At 43.0% G+C, this 20,159-nt stretch overlaps 1 protein-coding gene across 5 annotated transcripts in view; it reads left to right on the forward strand.

Annotated features, from left to right (window-relative positions):
- ROCK1 (Rho associated coiled-coil containing protein kinase 1) overlaps positions 1-20,159 on the forward strand; it is a 165,532-nt gene that overhangs the window by 63,472 nt on the left and 81,901 nt on the right. For all 5 annotated transcript variants that reach the window (XR_010919512.1, XM_067546875.1, XM_067546883.1 and 2 more), the window contains exons 7-9: positions 2,089-2,233; positions 4,902-5,040; positions 13,599-13,690. Coding sequence is in view for 4 of the 5 variants with exons in the window: in XM_067546875.1 (XP_067402976.1) it covers positions 2,089-2,233; positions 4,902-5,040; positions 13,599-13,690 (376 nt within the window). In the remaining variant the exon portion in view is untranslated. The remainder of the gene's footprint in view (positions 1-2,088; positions 2,234-4,901; positions 5,041-13,598; positions 13,691-20,159) is intronic.

The following is a 20,159-nucleotide window of genomic DNA, read 5'->3' on the forward strand; positions in this document are numbered from 1 at the left end:
GCTATTTGGTCATCAATTCACATGTTCACCATGCATTATGGTGATTACGCCATCAACCAACAGGCCCAGGATGACGCCACATTTGGTACAGCTGTGCTTCAGTGAGCGATTCTGTGAGCTCCTACCCCTCCACCTTGGGAGTCGCCTAATTGGAATTGACATGAGCAAGCACTCAAAGAAGAAAAGATGGTTACTTACCTTCATAATTGTTCTTCGAGATGTGTTGCTCACGTCCATTCCAATAACCACCTGACTTCTCCTCTGTTGGAGCATTCTGGCAAGAAGGAACTGAGCAGGCAGCCGGTCAGTAGTGCCCTATGTACAACACCATGTGGGTGCCGGTCCAGGGAGCGCCTGTTCTGACCCAGCGGGCACTGTTAGGGGGAAAAAAATCTTCGGCGACAGTGCACACGGCGTGCATACACCTAATTGGAATGGACATGAGCAACACATCTCAAAGAACAACAGTTATGAAGCAAAGTAACTTTTTTTGCTGCAGCCTTCTCAGTGTAAAGAGTCAGGTGGTTGAAGGACTTGTTGGTACAAAACCAGTGCAAGGAGAAACATAAATAGAAGCTCTTTTTAATTTGAAGGAACCATTTATATTTGCTAATGTGCTAAAGAGTACTCTGGAGAATCAAACTCCAAATTGTTCCCTAGGAAAACCTGAGGTCATGGCAATGTCTCAGTGGTTGCATACTGACTATGTCCTTAATGTCTTTGGTTATGTTACTGAAGTGTTTAAAAAAAAAACAAAAAAAAAACTGCAGCAATTTCTCTGTCATTTGTTCTGAAATAATCCAGTATCCAAAGTTGCTGCGTCCCTTATGTGCTTATTTGTCATACTTTCACTCAGCAAAAATGTTAATGTTGAGCGACCAGGTGAAAGAAATCTCAGAATTATTTTGTTGGAATATATTCTTGAGGCCATAAAATAATAAATGATTTCCAGAGCAATTTTGCAAGCACTATTAAAAAAAAAAATTGCTGTTCCGTACATGCTGATGTGATTTGTTCTGTCAGACAATACTGCATACATGAACATATACTGAGGGAAAACCTTGAAATAGGTGATCCTTGATAGATCACATGTGACTGATACAACACACCTGCTAAACTTTTTCAGGAACTCTTGAATGAAGAACTTAATTTAACTGCTTTACAGTAAATGAATAAAAGGCACTAAGAGCTCCTGCAAATAGAGCTAGGCTTAGGACGTATGTGCAGGCAGTTCCTCAGAGTTGCCTCAGATGGTTTCAGTGGAGTATCCTAGGCATGAATTTAGTCCTATGTGTTCAACTTAATTAGGTTTTTACCTGAAAGTTAGGTGGTAATGAATTTTGTTGAAGAAAGGTGGTGTTCTTGTTTTTATTTCTGAGCTGCGAGTACCAAAAAAAAAAAAGAGCCACATCCAATAAATAGGCTTTGGCATATACCGGTGTTGCAAAGGCAATTCAATGTCTGGAATACACTTAATTTCACTCAGAAAAAAATTGCATGTGCAGTATTGGTTTAAAATTGGGATATGTTAAACAAAAATTAGTTATAAGCAATAGTTTTCCATTATGAAATTGCCTCTGCAAATGCCCTCTCTATGAATAGCTTGCCCTGCCCTGCGGAGCCTAGAATCATTTCAAAACTGTATGACCAATAGGGATGAGCAAGTGGGTCCTGACTATGAATCCAGTATTCTAAATCATAGCCAAAAGAGACTGCCTTTAATTTGTCAGTTCTTCCTCCACTGGCACAAGCAACCTTGGACCATTCCTTCCGGCCCTTATCCCTTATGCAGTTTCTCTACTTAGGATTTCAAGTTTTAATATTTAGCTTTTTGTGTTACTGTGGATTTTTTTCAGAGCTGTTTAATAGTTATTTAATAGCATTAAAATGTATCTTTGGCAGATCTGGAGTTGTGTTCTGCATTTAAAAGATATTTTTAAAATGATAAAATGCCCACCTCAGACTAACATTTTCAGAGACTCCATTGTTTGAGAAAGGGGCATTAATCTAGATGATGAATATTCCCTTAAAATATTGTGCAATTTCCATTCTAAATATTTGAACCTGACTGTTTTGTTTTCTTTGTAGGAAGGTATGGTACGATGTGATACAGCTGTTGGAACACCAGATTATATTTCTCCTGAAGTATTAAAATCCCAGGGTGGTGATGGTTACTATGGACGAGAATGTGACTGGTGGTCAGTTGGAGTCTTCTTGTATGAAATGCTTGTTGGTGAGTAACAAGATCATCAATGTTTTATGAGTAAAATTGACTGCACTTGCTACTTGACTTTGTTAAAATTACATTGTTTCTCATATATTTTAATTCAGAATTAGCCTGCTATTCTGGTTGTCAGTAATTGTAGTATTTCCAAAAATAAGTATGCTATACAGAGGCATCAGTTTCTGGGTTAGTGTTATTAATTTTGTTATTAAGTAAAAGGGACTATTGGTAGGAATTCCTTGTCTCTGATGTAGTTTTATTCCCTTCACTAGATACTGGTAAAACTTCCCCACCAGATACAATTTTTTTTTTTTTTGCCTGTAGAATGCACCAAAATATATCAACTATCAGGTATTTTCAAAAATGTTTTGCAGGGAAGCCTAGTCCTGATGAGATCCTATAAGATCTCAATTCACCTTGCCTCCCATTTCAAATGAAACAAGTTGAATTATTTGCTGTATTAATACACTGGTATATTATTCAGAAACTGAATATGAAAATTCCAGCATATTGCACTTAATATAAGTTGGCCCAGTGTTGCTGACTCCTTCCTTGGTTATGGTTATGAGAGACCATTTTTTTAAAATGGGCAAATAAATGAATAAATTCACTTTCTCTTTGCAAGCATATACCATGTATGTGCTGTTCATCACAGGCTGAGGAAAAAAATTGAGAGCCCCTTGTTAAAATATTGTCAGCACATGAGTGGTGGACTCTCTAGAAACTTTTAAGACTTCTTTTCTTAAGTCTTATTGAACAGTAAGCACTCTAACAGTCCTGTTTGATTTGAATAAAATGAATCACTACATTCTTCACTAAATGGGAAGCCTATATTAATAAGACTTAATTTATTGTGTTGCACCCAACTCAACAACATCTGAGCATTTTTATGTAACTATAAATATATATCAGTCATTTGTCTGTAATAGATTGTAGCAGTAGCCATTTATCAAGACTGCTACTTAAACCCAAATCAGCAAAGAAATTAACTTTAAACCATGCCAGGGTCAACCAAATCAGTCACTGGTGGACTGACAGAAAGGAGTTCCACAGTCGAGGATCCAAGAGCAAGAATTGACCATACTTGAAAATTCTTTGGAGCAGGGGTTCACAAACTGTGGTATGTGAGCTTGTTGACAGTAGACAAAAACAAAAAAAACTTGTTTCAGTGCAGTTTTCCACATACATCGCAGAGTGTCCAAAAACACCCTAGAAGCAAAATGTGCCCTCCTGGCTGCTTTCAGCCTTAAAGGTGAATAACACTCACTCATCATGCCATCATAGTAATTTAATTTAGTGATATGTGGTGCACTGTGGCTGTGCAGGTAGGTGTTGTACTCTAATCTGGTGCACAGTTGGCTGGCTTTGTGCTAGGTCGAACCTCCTGCTTGCATGGGGCCTCATGGATTGAGCTACTGAGGTAAGCTTTTGAAGTTCTAGATCAGTCTATCAGAGCTTCTCTTGTCTCAAAAGAAGGTTGCATACAGGGTTGATTCAGAGTGGTTGCAGGTTGTGCAGCCACAGGGAGCCATGAGACCAAAGGGCTCTCGTGCAGGAATTTGCTGTGGAGCAGGAGCTCCCACTGTACTCACTACCCTTCAGACACTACAGCCTGGCCTGTGTGAGGCAGAAGGCACATGGAGAATTCCCTCATCGCTCTGCATGGAAGTTGGGAGGTGGAGGTGGTTCATTTGGTCTGGTGGATAAAAGCCTAGCTATATAGAATCTTGAGTTGCCTGGCTGGCTATTCAGAAGCAGAACAGCTGGCTGGCTGCAATTTGAACCTCTTCTCACCAGGCAAAACTACTGAGTAGTTTGTCCAGCGTTATAGGCATCCAGGGACACTGGTGGAGGGTGGGGGTAGAGCTGCTGAGGTGCAAAGAAGCTTCCTGGAGCTGAAGCTCCTCAGCAGGTAAAGCTCCCATTTCCAGCCAAGACTCCCCCTCTTCTCTACCTTCCGTTTTAGCCCCCCATATGCTTTTATATGCACGTCTCATTAATGGCACTTCTTTTATTTTCTCCAAGAGCTACTCAAAATGTTGTGTTTTTTCTTGATTTTAATTTTGTAAAATTGCAAACAAGGCGAACTCTGCCTAGTGTTCAACAATAATCCAATTAGCAGGAATGTCAAAGTTGAGTTAGAGAAATTATAAAGTCAAGCCATAGAATGATGTTCAGCTGCATACCAGCATATATCAAGACATATGGTGACGAATCTGTTTCTTGTCATTTGAATAATATGAAAGACAAATAATGACAGCTTCATTGTGTTTCCTTTTGATGTATTGTCTGAAAATCTGAGATTTTTTTTAAAGGATGTTATAATCAATCATTTTAGGCTTCCTTAAGCATTTGTTTTACTATAGAGTCTGGAAACACTTATGTTATACTTAAGGCCTAAAATGAATGTGCACAAAAGTAAAAATTTGTATGTTGCATGTCAAACATCATTTTTTTAAGGAAGTGGTATGCTATAGAACTCAAATCTAGGGTCTGTCAACAGATATTTTTATTAAAGTTTTAAAAAGAATCTATGCACTTTTAATTGTGTATGGGCATTGAGAGTCTTCAGAGGCACAGTGTATGATAAATAAATTGTTCTAAATTAAAACTTTCCAGTACTTTTGATTTTTACATTATATTCAGATAGTTAACGTTTGCATTGCTGTTTCTTCAGGTGATACACCTTTTTATGCGGATTCCTTGGTTGGAACATATAGTAAGATTATGAACCATAAGAACTCTCTTACCTTCCCGGATGATAATGATATCTCTAAAGATGCAAAAAATCTTATATGTGCCTTCCTAACTGACAGGTAAAAAAGCTCCAATTATTATTCAAAATATAAAATAAGTTATTGTTAAGGGCATTTTCTCCTCTTATGACCAAAAAAAAAAAAATGTGTATACAGGATTTTCTATAGGTATTCTAAAATGTTGAACAGTATCAGAAACATCCATTGTTCTGATCTTTATGTAATATATTTCTGCTACCATATAGGCACTGTCAGAATTATGAAGTCATTTGTACCATTCTGTCCCTTTTCTGGTTTCGCTGAGTGTACTTCAATTAGGTTTATTTGTTTCCATTTTTTCTCCGCCTCCCCCCCATGTACCTTTCTTGAGCTGGAATCTCACAATTCCTCCCATTTGACCCCCCATTATTTGTGTATTCTAGCTGCAAATCCCCTTCTAGATCTGACTAGATTTCAGACATCTGCATTTCCTCCCTTTAGGAATCTTTGACTACTGATATTCTTCTTAGCATATGTGCAGCATGCCTTAGGTGGCCCGTGACCAGGAGTCATCACTGAATTTGGTCTGCTGGTTGGATCATTAGCTTCCCCGGCTTGGGCCTTGTACTGATGGGGAGTGTGACATGAATGCTGATCCATGCGCTAGTGATATTGACCAAGGCCTTAAAACTATTTTTGATTAGTAGTTGGAACAAAGCATTACAGAAAAAAAGATTTTAAAACAGACTAAACAATATTTAGTCTCACTTAATCTTATACTTCACTACAGCTTAAAATAGACTTTTCCATTAAGTTACAAGAGCGCAACGTTCTCCTAAAAAGCAAAGATCCTTTGTGTGTGTCTCATTTTGATTTGCCAGGTGATAAGGGCATTGGAACTGGAGAACTTAGTTGGTTCAGTTGCCAGCATCTGAAATGATACTCGGTTCTTGTCAATAGACTACAAATAAAAATAGACTTGAAATGTCAATTTTACATTCATATCTTAACTTCACATTTAATTCACAGTTAGTATACATGAGAACTGTTTTTCATCATGGGAACTTTTGAATTGCTAATTTGATGTAGCACTGGTTATATTGCTAAATGGATGTTGCTTGATTTTAGAGTAAATTACTAACCCTTAAAAACAGAGTTAAAATACTTACCTGGTAACTGATTTAAAATGTAGATGGGAAATCAATAATTTTTAAATTCCATAAAAAGACAACATGGAAAAGTTAATTATGGACACTTTTAAATTCAGTTTTTCTCCTGGGACCTTTAGAGCATGGGGGTAAGTGTTATCCACGCTCCCACAATTTAAGCAAATATCTCAGGGATAGGGCAAGAGACCAGAGATTCCTAATTTTTAAATACCGCTTTCTCTTCAGAACTTCAGATTTATTATGAAGATAACTGATTTTATTTTATGGTAGTCTGGTGGACTACCAAAAATCTAATTGTAATAATTTACTTCAATTTTAGAGTGAACATTTTATGTGGAGTGTCAGGGTTAGTGTTGATCTTTGCCTTTACATCTGCCCTAATATTTTGTCTGTTTCTCTTCCTCCAATTTCCTCTTTCCTCAATCTCTTTTTTTCTTGTCTTGCCCTTGCAATCCTTCCCCTCACTTCACTCTGTTTGTTGCCTTCTTTTTTACCTGTCTTTTTTTGTCATTTCCTTTTGCATTGTAGTGAAGTAGCAGTGGTCTGCACGTGGAAATGTTACAAAGAAAAATTGACTGGGTCATAAGGAGCAGTATTATTGATGGTCAGCTATTGGTTGGTTGTTTTTCGAGTGCTTACTCATGTTGATTCCAAGAATGGATGTGCGCGCCGCGTGCACAGTTGCCGGAAGGCTTTTTTCCCTAGTGGTATCTGTAGAGTCGGCTCTGGAGCCCCCTGGAGTTGCACCTTCATTGCATGCTACATAGGGCTCTGCTGACCCACTGCCTCTTCAGTTGTTTATTACTGCCTCTGATGGTTGGCTGGAATCGGTTCTCTTGATTTGCAAGTGTCCCATTCCACACTGTTTATCTGTAAATAGTTAGAGTAGTGTTAAATGTTTATTTAGAGTTAGTTTAGGGTAGTTTGTGGTAGATACATGCCATAAGGGATCATCCATTCCCCTTTCTTCCCAGGGCCAGGGCATGCCCCAGTCCCTCGGATTTAAACTGTGCAGGGCTTGAAAGAAGCCCATGCTCAGGAGAGATCCACACTTGACCTGCCTCAAGTGCCTCGGAGAGACTCACTAGAGGACATGCTGCAAGATTGGCAGAGATTTCGTCCTAGAACTCAAAACGAGAGGAGACAGAAGTTAAAGTTTATCCTCATGGAGGCAGCTCTCCAACCATCTCTGATCTTGTTGGAACCGGTGACCAGCATGTTAGCCTTGGTTCGGAGCACACCAGTATCCATTCGAGCATGGCACCTCTCTAATTTTCCTGTTCCGAGGAAGAAGCAGAAGAAAACAGACAGGATGCTCACCAATGCCCAAACCACTGGGGCGTAAGAGCATAAATAGAGTGCGACTCGAGCGGGCCAGTCATGCACTGCTCCCACTGCCATGGTGCCATCAACTCTGTCCCCTGAGAGGGGTGCGTCGAGTCCAGTTATCTATGAACTTCCCCCTACTCCCCCAATTGGGAGTTTGAGGAGGAGGACCTCCAATGATCCTCCACTCCAGAGACTTTTGCGGCAGCCAGGAAGCTCATCAAGATCATGGTGCTGCCCTTGAGAGAGAGAACACTAGAGGCTCTGCCAAGGAAGCGTGTGGTACCTTCTAAGGGGAAGCCCACAGTGATCAACCATCACCCAGGCTCCTTTTGCTGGCTCCGAAGAGCAACGCACCACCCTGGTCTCCGAGGAGTTGAGCAGTCAGGATCTGACTCTGAGGCAGAGTACTACACCTCTGGGCGGAGTCATCACTAGGAGAGAGGGAGGTACTGGAGTCTAGAAGCCACTACCCCCTTCTCCATGCTGTGGTCACCCCAGTGGCAGTTTTTGATTCAATGGCCCTTCTGGACCACTTTAGCTTTTCACCAAGCCCAGGGGTCTCATTCAGGATGCTCACTCTTACTGGCATCCAGGAGCAGATACTAATAGCCCCGGTCAGAGACCATTCCCTGGTTCGATGCAGACACCGGCACTGAGTATGACGCTGTTCCCGTCACAGAGCCTGACGTCGTTGACCCAGGCACCAAACTTGAACAACCAGCACTGTGTGATCTCCTGTGCACAGAGGGTCAGGAGACTACACCCAGAAGGAAATCATCATCCTCTTCACCCGATGATGGTGGTTGGCTCCTTACTGGCATCAGCTGTGGAGGACAACAGGGCCCACCAAGAACAACTTGGGATAGTTGCTCAAAACCTGGGGTTCCAGGATGATGAAGTCTGCGAAGGGGGTGGAGGGGATAGACCTGATGATGGACATTTTAACCCCATCAGGACCAGCCAAGGTAACTCTGCCTCTCATAAATGCTATTCAGCATACCACCAAGACACTGTGACAGACCTCCGCTTCCATTCCCTCAATTGTTAAAAAGATGAAGAGGAAGTACTTTGTTCCATCTAAGGACCATGAATACTTCTATACCCACCCCCCTCTAGAGTCCTTGGTAGTTGCAGTGACCAGTGAGAGGGAGAGGCAAGGGCACCAAGGCCTTACACCCCAAGCAAAGGAGGCAGAAAAGATGGACTTGTTTGGCAGAAAGGTGTATTCCACTGGGGGCCTCCAACTCCATGTGGCAAACCAACAGGCGGTGTTGAGCAGGTACTCCTTCAACACCTGGGGGGTCTATGCTGAAGTTTGCAGAGTCCATCCCACCTGACTCCAAGAAGGAATTCATGACCATGGTGGAGGAGGGCAAAGCAATTGCAAAGGCTTGGCTTCAAAAGGCTCTGGATGCGGCAGATGGAGCATCCAACTCCATGGCCTCAGGTACAGTGATTGCCTCAGCTCTTGGCTGCAGCCTCGGGCCTCCCCCACGAGGTCCAACAAACCATTCAGGACCTTCCTTTCGAGGGTCAGTCCTTGTTTTCAGAACAGACTGTCTCAAAGCTGCATAGTCTCAAGGACTCTTGGGCCACCCTGAAGTCCCTGGGCCTATGCACTCCAGCACCCCAGAGGAGACATTTTAAACCTTAAGCACTTCCTTGCTTCTATCAGCCACAACAAACAGGACTTTGGCTGCAGGCCCATCGAAACAACCCCCAGGGCCTAATCATAACTTTTCAGTGTATGCCTGAGGGCAATGTACAACCCAAACCCTGGATCCTCCATATCTTCTATTTTCAAACCACTTATCCCATTTCTACTATGCATGGGCCCAGATTATGCAGACTGTTGGGTGCTACGCACAGTAGAACTGGGATACACTATCCAGTTCAGGTCCTTATGACCCTCGCCCTCCCCATTCCTCTTCAGGGACCCCTCTCATGAGCAACTTCTGATTCAAAAATACAAGTACTCCTAAAGACAGGAGCAGTGGAAGAGGCTCCTTGGGAGCTAGGGGAAAGGAATTCTATTCCTGGTATTTCCTAATCCCAAAAGCCAAAGGCAGTCTCAGGCCCATTCTGGACTTGCAAAATCTCAACAGATCCGCAAAGAAGTTGAGGTTCCACAACTCACAATGTCTCCTTGGCATTGATTATTCCCTCCCTGGATCCGGGTGATTGGTATGCCGCCCTCTACTTAAAGGACGTGTACATCCATGTCAATTATCTCCAGGCACAGAAGTTTCCTACACTTCATAGTCAATGGGTTTCACTATCAGTTCACAGTACTTTCGTTTGGCCTTGCGGCAGCTCCCAGAGATTTCACAAAGTACATGATGATTGTGGCTGCTGATTCCTCAGAAAGCAGCAGATACTGGTCTATCCATATCTGGATGATTGGCTGGTCAAAGACCACTGGAAGTGGAAGCGGACATAAAATTCATAAGCTCGACCTTCACCAGATTAGGCCTTTTGATCAGTGTGCAGAAGTCAATCCTGATTCCTACCCAGAGGATAGAATTTATAGGGTCAGTCCTAGATTCAAACCAGGCCTGGGCATACCTCCCGGACTTAAGATTTGGATCATATGCTCCATCACAGAGGAATGGAAACAGCACCCCATTACCACAGCCAGAAGCTGCCTGAAACTGTTGGGCCACCTAGCGGCATGCGCTTATGTATTCCCAACATGCCAGAGTGCGTCTCAGGCCCCTAGAGGCATGGCTGGCCTCAATCTACCACCCATCCTGGGATTGCATTGACAGAGCAGTATCAATTCCTCCATCCATGTTAGAAATGCTCCACTGGTGGCTTAGACCCACAATTAGTCTGTGCAGGAGTCCCCTTCATTTCTCCGTCTCTCACCTTGACCTTGGTCACCGATGCTTTGGAGAAAGGCTGCGAGGCTCACCTGGGATGCCTCAGGACTCAAGGGCTCTGGTCTCTGGAAGATCTGTCTGCCCACATCAATGTGAGGGAGCTGAGACCAGTATGCCTCATCTGTCAAGCCGTCAGTAAAGACCTGAAAGGCAAATGCGTTTTCATAAGGACAGACAAAGCAACAGCGATGTTTTATATAAACAGAGAGAGTGGTGCTTGCTCCTCTCCCCTAAGCCCTCGACCTGTGGCATTTTTGCATAGCTCACGGTTCATTTGGGAGCGTCTTTCCTGCCAGGGTTTCAGAATGTGCTGGCAGACTACTTCAGCAGGTCGATATTCACCCACGAGTGGTCTCTCGATCCAGATGTGGTGAACGACATCTTCCAGAGGTGGGGAACCCCCCACATAGATTTATTCATGATGAAATCCAACAAGAAATGCACTCAGTTCTCATTCGAAAACCACAGTCCTGGTCCATGGCGGACGCATTCCTTATCACATAGACAGGGCGCCTGTTCTTTGCATTCCCTCTGATACCCCTAGTTACAAGGTCCTTCTGAAGGTCAGGAAAGAAGGATTTGAATAATCTTGGTAGCCCTGGGTTGGCTGCGCCGGCACTGGAATATCACGCTTTTCGAACTCTCGGTGGAGACTTCCATCAGCCTTCTTTTAGTACCAGCCCTGATCACTCAGGATCATTGCCACCTTCTACACCCAAACATACAATCCCTCCATTGCATGGCATGGAAACTCCATGGCTAAACCCCCAGGAGATGGAATGTTCACAGCAGGTCAGAGAGTTCCTCCTGGGTAGTAGGAAACCCTCCATTAGGGCTACCTACCTGGCTAAATGGAAGAGATTTTCCATTTGGTCCACCCAGAAAGGTGCTTCACCTGAACTTTCATCCATACCTCTACTCTTGGACTACCTGTTGCATCTTAAGCACCAGGGATTTTTGGTGTAATCGATTAAGGTTCACTTGGTTGCAATCTTGGCCTTTCATCCTTGGGTAGCAGGCAGTTTGGTCTTTGCAAATCATCCAGAAAGTTGCTTTCTCCAGGGCCTCGACAGGTTACTTCCTCAGACACGTCAGCTGGTCCCCCAATAGTACCAAGTTAAGGTCTCATCAGTGTTGATGAAACCATCGTTTGAGCCATTAGCAACATGCTTGCTCCTATACCCATCATGGAAGGTAGCCTTCCTAGTGGCCATCACTTCATCTAGAAGGGTTTCAGAATTTAAGGCCCTGACATCCAAGCCTCCTCATATGATCTTCTTCAAAGAAAAAGTTCACCTGTACCCAGCTTTCCTCCCAAAGGTAGTGTCACACTTCCATTCGAACCAGCACATATTTCTTCTGTTTTTTAACCCCAAACTGCACACCAATGGCCACGAGCAGAAGCTTCATTCACTTGGACTGTGCAGGAATCCCTTTCACTTCTCTGTTTCCCTCTTTGATCTTGGTCACTGATGCTTTGGAGACAGGCTGGGGGGCTCACCTGGGATGTCTCAGGACTCAAGGGCTTTGGTTTCTGGAAAATCTATCTACCCACATCAATGTGAGAGATTTAAGAGTGGTATGCCTTGCCTGTTAAGTCTTCAGTACGGATCTGGAAGGCAAATGTTTCGGTAAGAACATACACTTGGATGTCAGTTCTGTATCGAAAGAACTAAACCGTTTAGAAAAACATCTCAACTCTTTGTAGCAGTAGCAGATAGGATGAAGGGCCTCCCAGTCTCATGTCAAAGAATCTCATAGTGGATCATGTCCTGTATCAAGACCTGTTATGACCTGGCGAATGTACTGGACCCAAGCTACACAAGGGCCCAGGCGTCCTTCAACAGTATTCCTAGCTCAGGTCCCGATTCAGGACATCTGTAGGGCTGCAACATGGTTGTCCATCCACATCTTTGTGGCACGCTATGCATTACTCATCAAGCCAGAGACGATACAACAGTTGGTAGGGTAGTTCTGCAATCTGTAATCTATTCAACTCCAACCCCACCCCCTACGGAGTTGCTTGGGAGTCACCTACTTGGAATCGACATGAGCAAGCACTCGAAGAAGAAATGATGGTTACTAACTTTCTGCAACTGTTGTTCTTCGAGATGTGTTGCTCATGTCCATTCCAAGACCCTCTGTTGGAGTCTGCTGGCAAGAAGGAACTGAAGAGGTGGGGGTTGGCAGAGCCCTATATAGGGCGCCATAAAGGCGCAACTCCATCGTGCTCCAGAGCCGACCCTACGGATACTACGAGGGGGAAAATCATCTAGTGACTGCATGAGACATGCGAACCTATTTGGAATGGACATGAGCAACACATCTCGAAGATCAACAGTTGCAGAAGGTTGGTAACCGTGTTTTCTGTTTCTGAAAGAGTGGGTGAATGCTGTCGGTAAATACTGTTTATATTATAAAGAAGTTGGACAAGAGATAATGGGCCCGATTTTCCTTTCTCAGCAAACGAAACTGACTTTCATGGAGTTACTTATTTACAACAGTGGAAGTGAGTGGATAATTGTGCCCTGTTTCTTAAATTAGAGGGACACTTTAACTCTTCAGCTAGGGATTTGATAGCCCAAGGCTTTGTCTACACTTAAAAGTTTATTTGCATACCCAAAGATGTGAATTTAAATTAATGTAGTTATATCAGTCTAACACCTCCTTTTCGGTACACTAATGCAGTGGTTCTCAAACTTTTTAAATGGAGCCCGCCTGTGGACTTTTGTCTAACAATATGTCCCCCTCTTCCCCGGAATTGCACCCCCTTTTCCCCCATCTGAAGGGGGAGGGCCCTTTCAGAAAAAAACGAGGGCGCTTCCCGCGCTTTAGGCCCTGTTTTTTTGTTTGTTTGTTTATCCTATGTCACTTAGGAGGGGGTTTAATCTAAACCAAAAATTCCTTATGTTATACCTGAATGAGTGTCCATATATATATAATACTGGGGGATGGGAGAGGGAGGAGGAGAGGGAGTGGTGTTATACAGATATGACTATATCAACATAACTGGTAAAAGTTTCCTGTGGTAGACAAGGCCTAAGACCAGACCGTGTTCTACAATGAAGAGAAGAAATCTCATGAACCCACTTGTGCTGGTATGGTGCATTCCATGTCACAACTTCAGAGAAACTAAAGGTTTTATACTGCCCTTACTTGACTGGTGTAAATTCTCAGTTCTAAACTCTAGAACATTTGAACCACTCATTAAAGGAAAGGAAATATCTTACATGGTATTTAAAAAAAAATTTCTTTACAGGGAAGTGAGGTTAGGACGAAATGGTGTAGAAGAAATCAAACGACATCTCTTCTTCAAAAATGATCAATGGGCTTGGGAAACTCTTAGAGACAGTAAGTAGTTCTTTGTACAGAAGCAGTAATATTGTCTTATTTTTACATGATATATCAGGGAAAGGGCTGTCATCTCTCTGTTTTAATGGGAGACTATTTTTCTCTTTAAATACTGAACTAATGTACTTAATATTTTGTTCTATAGTTTTCTAAGAGACAAATCTGTTTAGATTTCCCACACAGTATAGGATTTTCTTCGTTCCATTTTTTTTTCTTTTAGCAAATGCTGAGACCAGATCTGTTTCTCAGCAACATTGTCTTCTGTATTTATCATTCCTTAATTCATAATGATATGATAAGCTTCTGGAAGGTCAGTGACAATAGAAAGTTTTGAATGGAAATAGTGTCCTAGAAGTTTAAGTGATGCAGAATGCATCTGCCTGCTTGCTTATTGGTATGAGCCATAGAAAGCATATTAACACTGCTCCAGGGACTATATGTTTTTAAACATGTTTGTCCTAGATATCTGAGAAATTCCTCCCTGGGTCATCACATAGTGGAGATCAATTAGTAACTTCTTGCTAGCCATGTCTCAATTTGAAAATCTGAGAGCTGGAGACAAAGTTTTCAGTGTATGGTCTCAACTCTGGCATTCATTTCTCCCACTGGTCTGACAAAGCCACTTCAGTTTGACCTTTAGAATACAGTGTAAAGCCTGTTTGTTCAGGTTTATGCCTGAGAGGGTAGTGCTGGGGCTTGTTTATTTTTACAGCTTGATTCAGCGTTGAATCTCTTCATATTTATTTTTAGTAAAGATTTTTGAAAAAAATTCATAGAGAACTCACAAGGATAAAACTTTTTGTTTAACGTCAGAACTGTGCAGACACACTTTTTCAGAGTGGATGGCATGGGGTCATGCTCATCAATCCCAAGAAGCATATTTTTACAGAAGAGGGTAATGACTAGTAATGATGTGGTTCAGTGTTCTTAAAGTATATGTCAGTGTGGATCCCACTGTAGGTGTGCATGCACCTCGTGTGCCCAAGATTGGATTGTTCTGAAGAACCATGTCCATTGGAATGATGCATACTCCCTGAGCCTCCTCATGCTCCGGTGTGTGTAAAAAGGGTGGAATGGTTCACTCTTACTATCTCTGGCTTGTACCCAAACTACCATTAACTTCTAGTTCTGTGATTAGTTCCTCTTTATCTGTTAGACTTTGTTCTAACATAGAATCCCTGTGTTGGGTGCAACACTTTTTGAGTTAGAAAATGATAATCTATAATGTTTAGAAATTCCAAGAATGTTTTAGTATTGACACATGTCACTCAAATTGAAGGACCCCATGATCACACAGGTTTTTTTCCCCCCACTCCATATTATCAATAAGTGCATAAGGAAGTGGTCATGTCCTTCTCCCTAGTGTGACTTGATGGTCTGTAAGAGACCCAATTAATAGCCTGTCTTGTGCTTTATCTGTTAGGATATTGATCCATAAGCATTCAAGATCATTTCCTTCCAAGTTGTCAGTGAGTTGGAAACAAGTAATGCCATTTTTTTTATGTAGAGAGCCTCCCCATTTGCCCACTTGGTGGTACTTTTTAAATAGATTATAACCATTGATTTTAACATCCAGTCGTATGAATCATCCCACCAGATTTAAGTAATACCAACTATATTGAATGTATGCTCATGAACAATTCTTCTTGTTTGCTACCCAGGCTTCTAGTATTTGTATCTAGGCAATTCAAGGATTTCTTTTTTTCATATTCTTTGGGTTCTTGATTAAATTTGTTCTCAACATCTCGATTTTGTGCTAATTGAGTGCTCATATCTTCCCGCCTTTTAAGCCTCCTCTTTGCTGTTAGTTTAACCCCCTGCAGACTACTCTAGCCAGCCTGTACACAAGGAACTTGGTCCCCCATTTACTAAGGTGGAGGCCATCCAGACAGCCCCCTCTCCCCATAAAAGGTGGACTAATGTTACACAAAACCAAAGGCCTCCACCCTATACCACCTAGTCAGTGATTCACTTCTAGGATCTTCTGCCTTCTGTCTTCCTTTGCTTGTGGGACAGGAAGTATATCAGAGAATGTTGCTTGGGCATTCTTCTTCTTTAGCATGCTTCTGAGTTCCCTGAAGTCATACACTCTGCGAGATATTCTGGCTATGTGGTGTCATTAGTGCCGATAAGAACCATTGCCAATGGATTTTTGCCTGTTGACTTAACAGTTGCAGCATACTGTTCTGTTGTCCACCTGTCCCTTGCAGAATGTTCTTTCAGTTCTTCAGAGTATTGACTGTCCAACAAGGATCATCTGTCTTCCTTGTATGGTTAAAGAACTCTTTGAGGGTAAGCCTGATTTACTTGCATGTTGGGTCAACTAGCCCATTTACACATCCTGTACATCTCTCCATGAGCCAGCCCTTATGGCTTCAGCCATGCTACGTGAGGTACAGGCTACTATAGAGAATGTGCTCTACAAAGGAAGTTAGCTCATCATCCAGAGAACATATGAAGCATTCCATTCCCTCAAGGGCCATGCTGTGATCTCTGAGGATATACACACTGGCTTCCTATAGAAAGCCATACAAGTACCAGCCCCAACAAAGGTAGAAGACCCCATTTCGTTACCATGGTTGACAACTAGATTATCAACAAAGAAAGAAGCCCAGGTAGTTCAGCAGACGCCTGTGTGACCAACCTAATCCCTTTTCAAAGGCAGCAGATTTGACAAGAGCATCACCAGTCACACTGGAGCCAATCTGGGGCTTGTCCCCAACTTTGGGAACTGCATTGCCCTCTTCCAGCAGGCCAGAGTGGCCATCACAGCTGATAAATTGGCATTAGACATTGCCCAAGTCTAGTCTATATATTTCCAGTGCATGGCTCCTACCCACCCCCTTTCCTGTCCCTCTTCAGGGGCCCTTCTCATGAGAGCCTGTAACTGTGATGTGTTTAGGAGCTGCAGTAGACGTACTGCAAGAGTACAGGGAAGAGGCTTCTACTCCTGATATATTCTTATCCTGTAGACAGGGTTTTTCTATTCTATCCTAGATCGGAGGAGACTGAACAAATACAAATGTTGCCTCAGATTCAGGATAGTAATGCTTTTTGATTCCATCATTTTATGCTCAAGAATGGTGTGCAACTCTTGACTTGCAAGATGCATATTTCCAAATAGCCTCCATCTGGCCCACATGAAATACTTATGGTTCACATTGCGGGCCAGTCATAACCAGCACAAGATAATGCCTTTTGAACTCTCCACAGCTCTGAAACTCTTCACAAAGTGCTTATCAGTAGTAGCGACATGTCTTAGAGGAAGGGGCATTCGCCCTTACCCTTACCTAGATGATTGGCTGATCCCAATAGGAGATGGCAGCAATCGTGGAATTACGCCATCTTCCTATTCTCTCAGTTGGGCATCCTGGTGAACTACGAAAAAACATCTCTCGCATTGTAGACGATTGAGTTCATAGGAGTCTTGGTTGATTCCAGGTTGATGAACGTGTACCTACCTGAAGACAAGTTCCTGTCAATGCAGTCACTAGTGCTCAAGAAAGACTCAAACCTGACCACAATGGTATGGATGTGTCTGGGACCAGTGTGCACATATATGATGCCACTTTGCCAGACTTCACCTGTGACTGCTTCGACTTTGTCTCATATTGGTCTGTGCTGCAGGGGAACACCAAATGATTCCACCTCCCATCATTGCTGAATTCGGATGGTGGAAGAAACCCACCAACGTGTGGAAGGGTACTATTCTTCTGTCCCCTCTCCAACAAAAACTTTAATTATGAACGCATCAGAGTCCACCTGGATCACATACAAATGTAAAGGACCTAGTCCCCTGAAGACTTAGAATTTCATATTCACAATTCAGAGACATCAGGCCCACATACATGACATTCCTATCTGTTCTTCAGAACGCCACAGTGCACGTGCTGGCAGACAACACCTCTACTATGCTCTGTATAAACAAGCGAGGAGGCACAAGCTTCTTTCTCCTCTGTCTGGAAGATGTGAAACCCAGGCCACCTACACAATTAACGCCTCTGGCTCTTCACTTCCCAGGATTTAACTTGGCAGACTTTCTGAGTAGACCATCTAACTTTTCTTGAGTGGTCACTGCAGATGTCCATCAGAAGTATGATATTCCTTTTTTACAGTACCTGTTTGCTACCAATGATTAGAACTATTCCACAGCATGCCTGAGTATGGGCTTGATACCAGATGCCTTCCTTCTTCAGTAGTCCTAAGGCCTCTTGTATGCCTTTCCACTGATTTTTCTCATCTTCGGGATGAGTTCCAAAATCAGAGCAGACAAATCCACTATTATTCTCATAGATGGCCTGGTGGGGTAGGAGCATGGAATCTTTTTCCAGGGCTAGAGGCCATGGGTTCAAATCCCCCTCTGGCTGTGGTAGGGGGAGTGAATATTGCTGTAACTAGAATCTGTGAATTCTGCGCTCCATACTGACAGAGGCAGTTTTGGATTACAGCTCTGTTGCAGATATACATTCAGCTTCTGGGCTGCCTGCACCTGATCTTCCAATGCTATGGACAGCTATTGTCAGGACCTCAGGTCTTAAACCCAGGTCTGCAGAATTCATGGGAGAGGCCCCTACCTCCACCTGGTAGTCTACTGTCAACTGCTTACCAAGGATCCATGAAGTCCAATCCCAATTCAGGGCTTCACCTCTGAGGTTCTATTGGCAGAGTCCCAGAGCTGCTGGTCATACTTAAGCCAGCAGCAGGTACAGGAAGCTATCCGAACAACTGGGCTCCATCCTGCTCTGGACTGTGTGCCTTGTGCTTTCTGCTCCTGCTCCCCTGGCTTGATTTCCTGGCATACTGACCCGACTTGACTCCAGGCATCTGATTTATGGTCTCTGATCTCCAGTTTGTCTCCAGCCTGTAACCCCCCAGTACCCTCAGCCAGTCTGACTCAGGTTCCTGACTCATAGTTCTCATCTCAAGTTTGTCTCCTACTTCTGATCACCTGGTATCCTGACTCTTGACTCCCCTCTCATGACTGTGGACTCTGGCTCTGACCACTTGGTCTGGCTGCCCATGACCTGGCAGTGACAGCTACTCTATCCAAACCCAAAGTCATTGCACCTGATCATGTGGATATTGGCTCTTGAATACCACAGACAAGCTTGCTCTGTGCAGGTCCAGGAAATCCTGATACAAAACAGGAAAACATCAACCAGAAAGACTTATTCATCTAAATGAAAGATGTTTTCAATATGGAAACATCAACTTAGTCTGGATTCAGTTCAGGCCTTGATACAGAAGATTCTTAACTATTTGTTGCTCTTGAAAGAGCATTCAGTTCTGTTATAATCCACTTTGCAACAATTTTACTTGTCATCCATTGATACAGTTGTTCTGTCTTTTCTCACCTGACAGTATTAAGCTGAAGGGCTAATAAATACTTACCAATCAGCTGAAGAACTTATTCCTGCCTGGGATCTCAACTGAATCCTCCCAAGACTCATAGAACCTCTTAGAATGCTTCTGACAACATCACCCTTTGAAGTTAGTCTTCCTTGTGGCTATTACTTTGGCCAGAAGCGTGAGTGAGCTTCAGTCACTTATGCTGGGCTCCCCTATACAACACTCCATAGAGACAAGATGGTACAAGATCTCACCTGAAATTCATTCCCAAGGTGGTCTCAGACTTTCATCTAAATCAATCAATCAGCCTACCTATCTTCCTGAAACCATACTAGGCACTGGGAAAAAAGAAATTGCATATACTAGATGTGTTCAGGACTTTGCTTTATTACGTTGACAGGACCAAACTGTTCAGTCTGTTGCCTGTCTATTTCTCATTCTAGCTAGGTGCTCTAAAAGTCAGGCCATCTCATCAAGATGACTTTCAAAATGTATACACAAAGTATCTCACCATATTACCAGTTGGCTGGTACACCTCTTCTATCATATATATGGACTCATTCCACCAGAGCTCAGGCTGTATCAATCCGCTGCATCAGAAATGTACGAATATCGGAAATCTGCAAAGCAATGATGTAGAATAACCCACTGATTTTTGACAGACATTTTTCGCTTGGGCTTAGCTGCTAGAGCAGTACTGAACAATCAGGCTATGTCTACACTGACGGCGGCAAAGTTCCTGCTGTCAGATCGACTTATCTGGATTGACTGAGCAGTCAGTGAAGACCCGCTTGGTCGATTCAGAAGTCGACGCTATTAATCCGCCCCCGCAAGTGGCGTGAAGACGGCGTGCAGAAGAGAAGCACAGCAGTCGACAGGAGTTACACAAGTTTTCTGTGTAGTTTGCGTAACTCCCGTCGACTGCCGCCGAATCGCTGGGGTAAGTGTAGACTAAGCCTCACTGTTCAACTGATTTAGCTGGAACTCCTCATTCCCACTATCCCAGGGGGATACTGCTTGCCAGTTGCTTACAGTGGAATCCATACTGACACATATTCAAAAAAGAAAGCAAAGTTATTTACCCAACAGTAATAGTGATTCTTTGAGATGTTGTTGACAG

Source organism: Emydura macquarii, unplaced genomic scaffold (assembly GCF_026122565.2).
Source record: "Emydura macquarii macquarii isolate MOO-44397 ecotype Brisbane River unplaced genomic scaffold, CSIRO-AGI_Emac_v2 contig_212, whole genome shotgun sequence".
Taxonomy (NCBI): domain Eukaryota; kingdom Metazoa; phylum Chordata; order Testudines; family Chelidae; genus Emydura; species Emydura macquarii.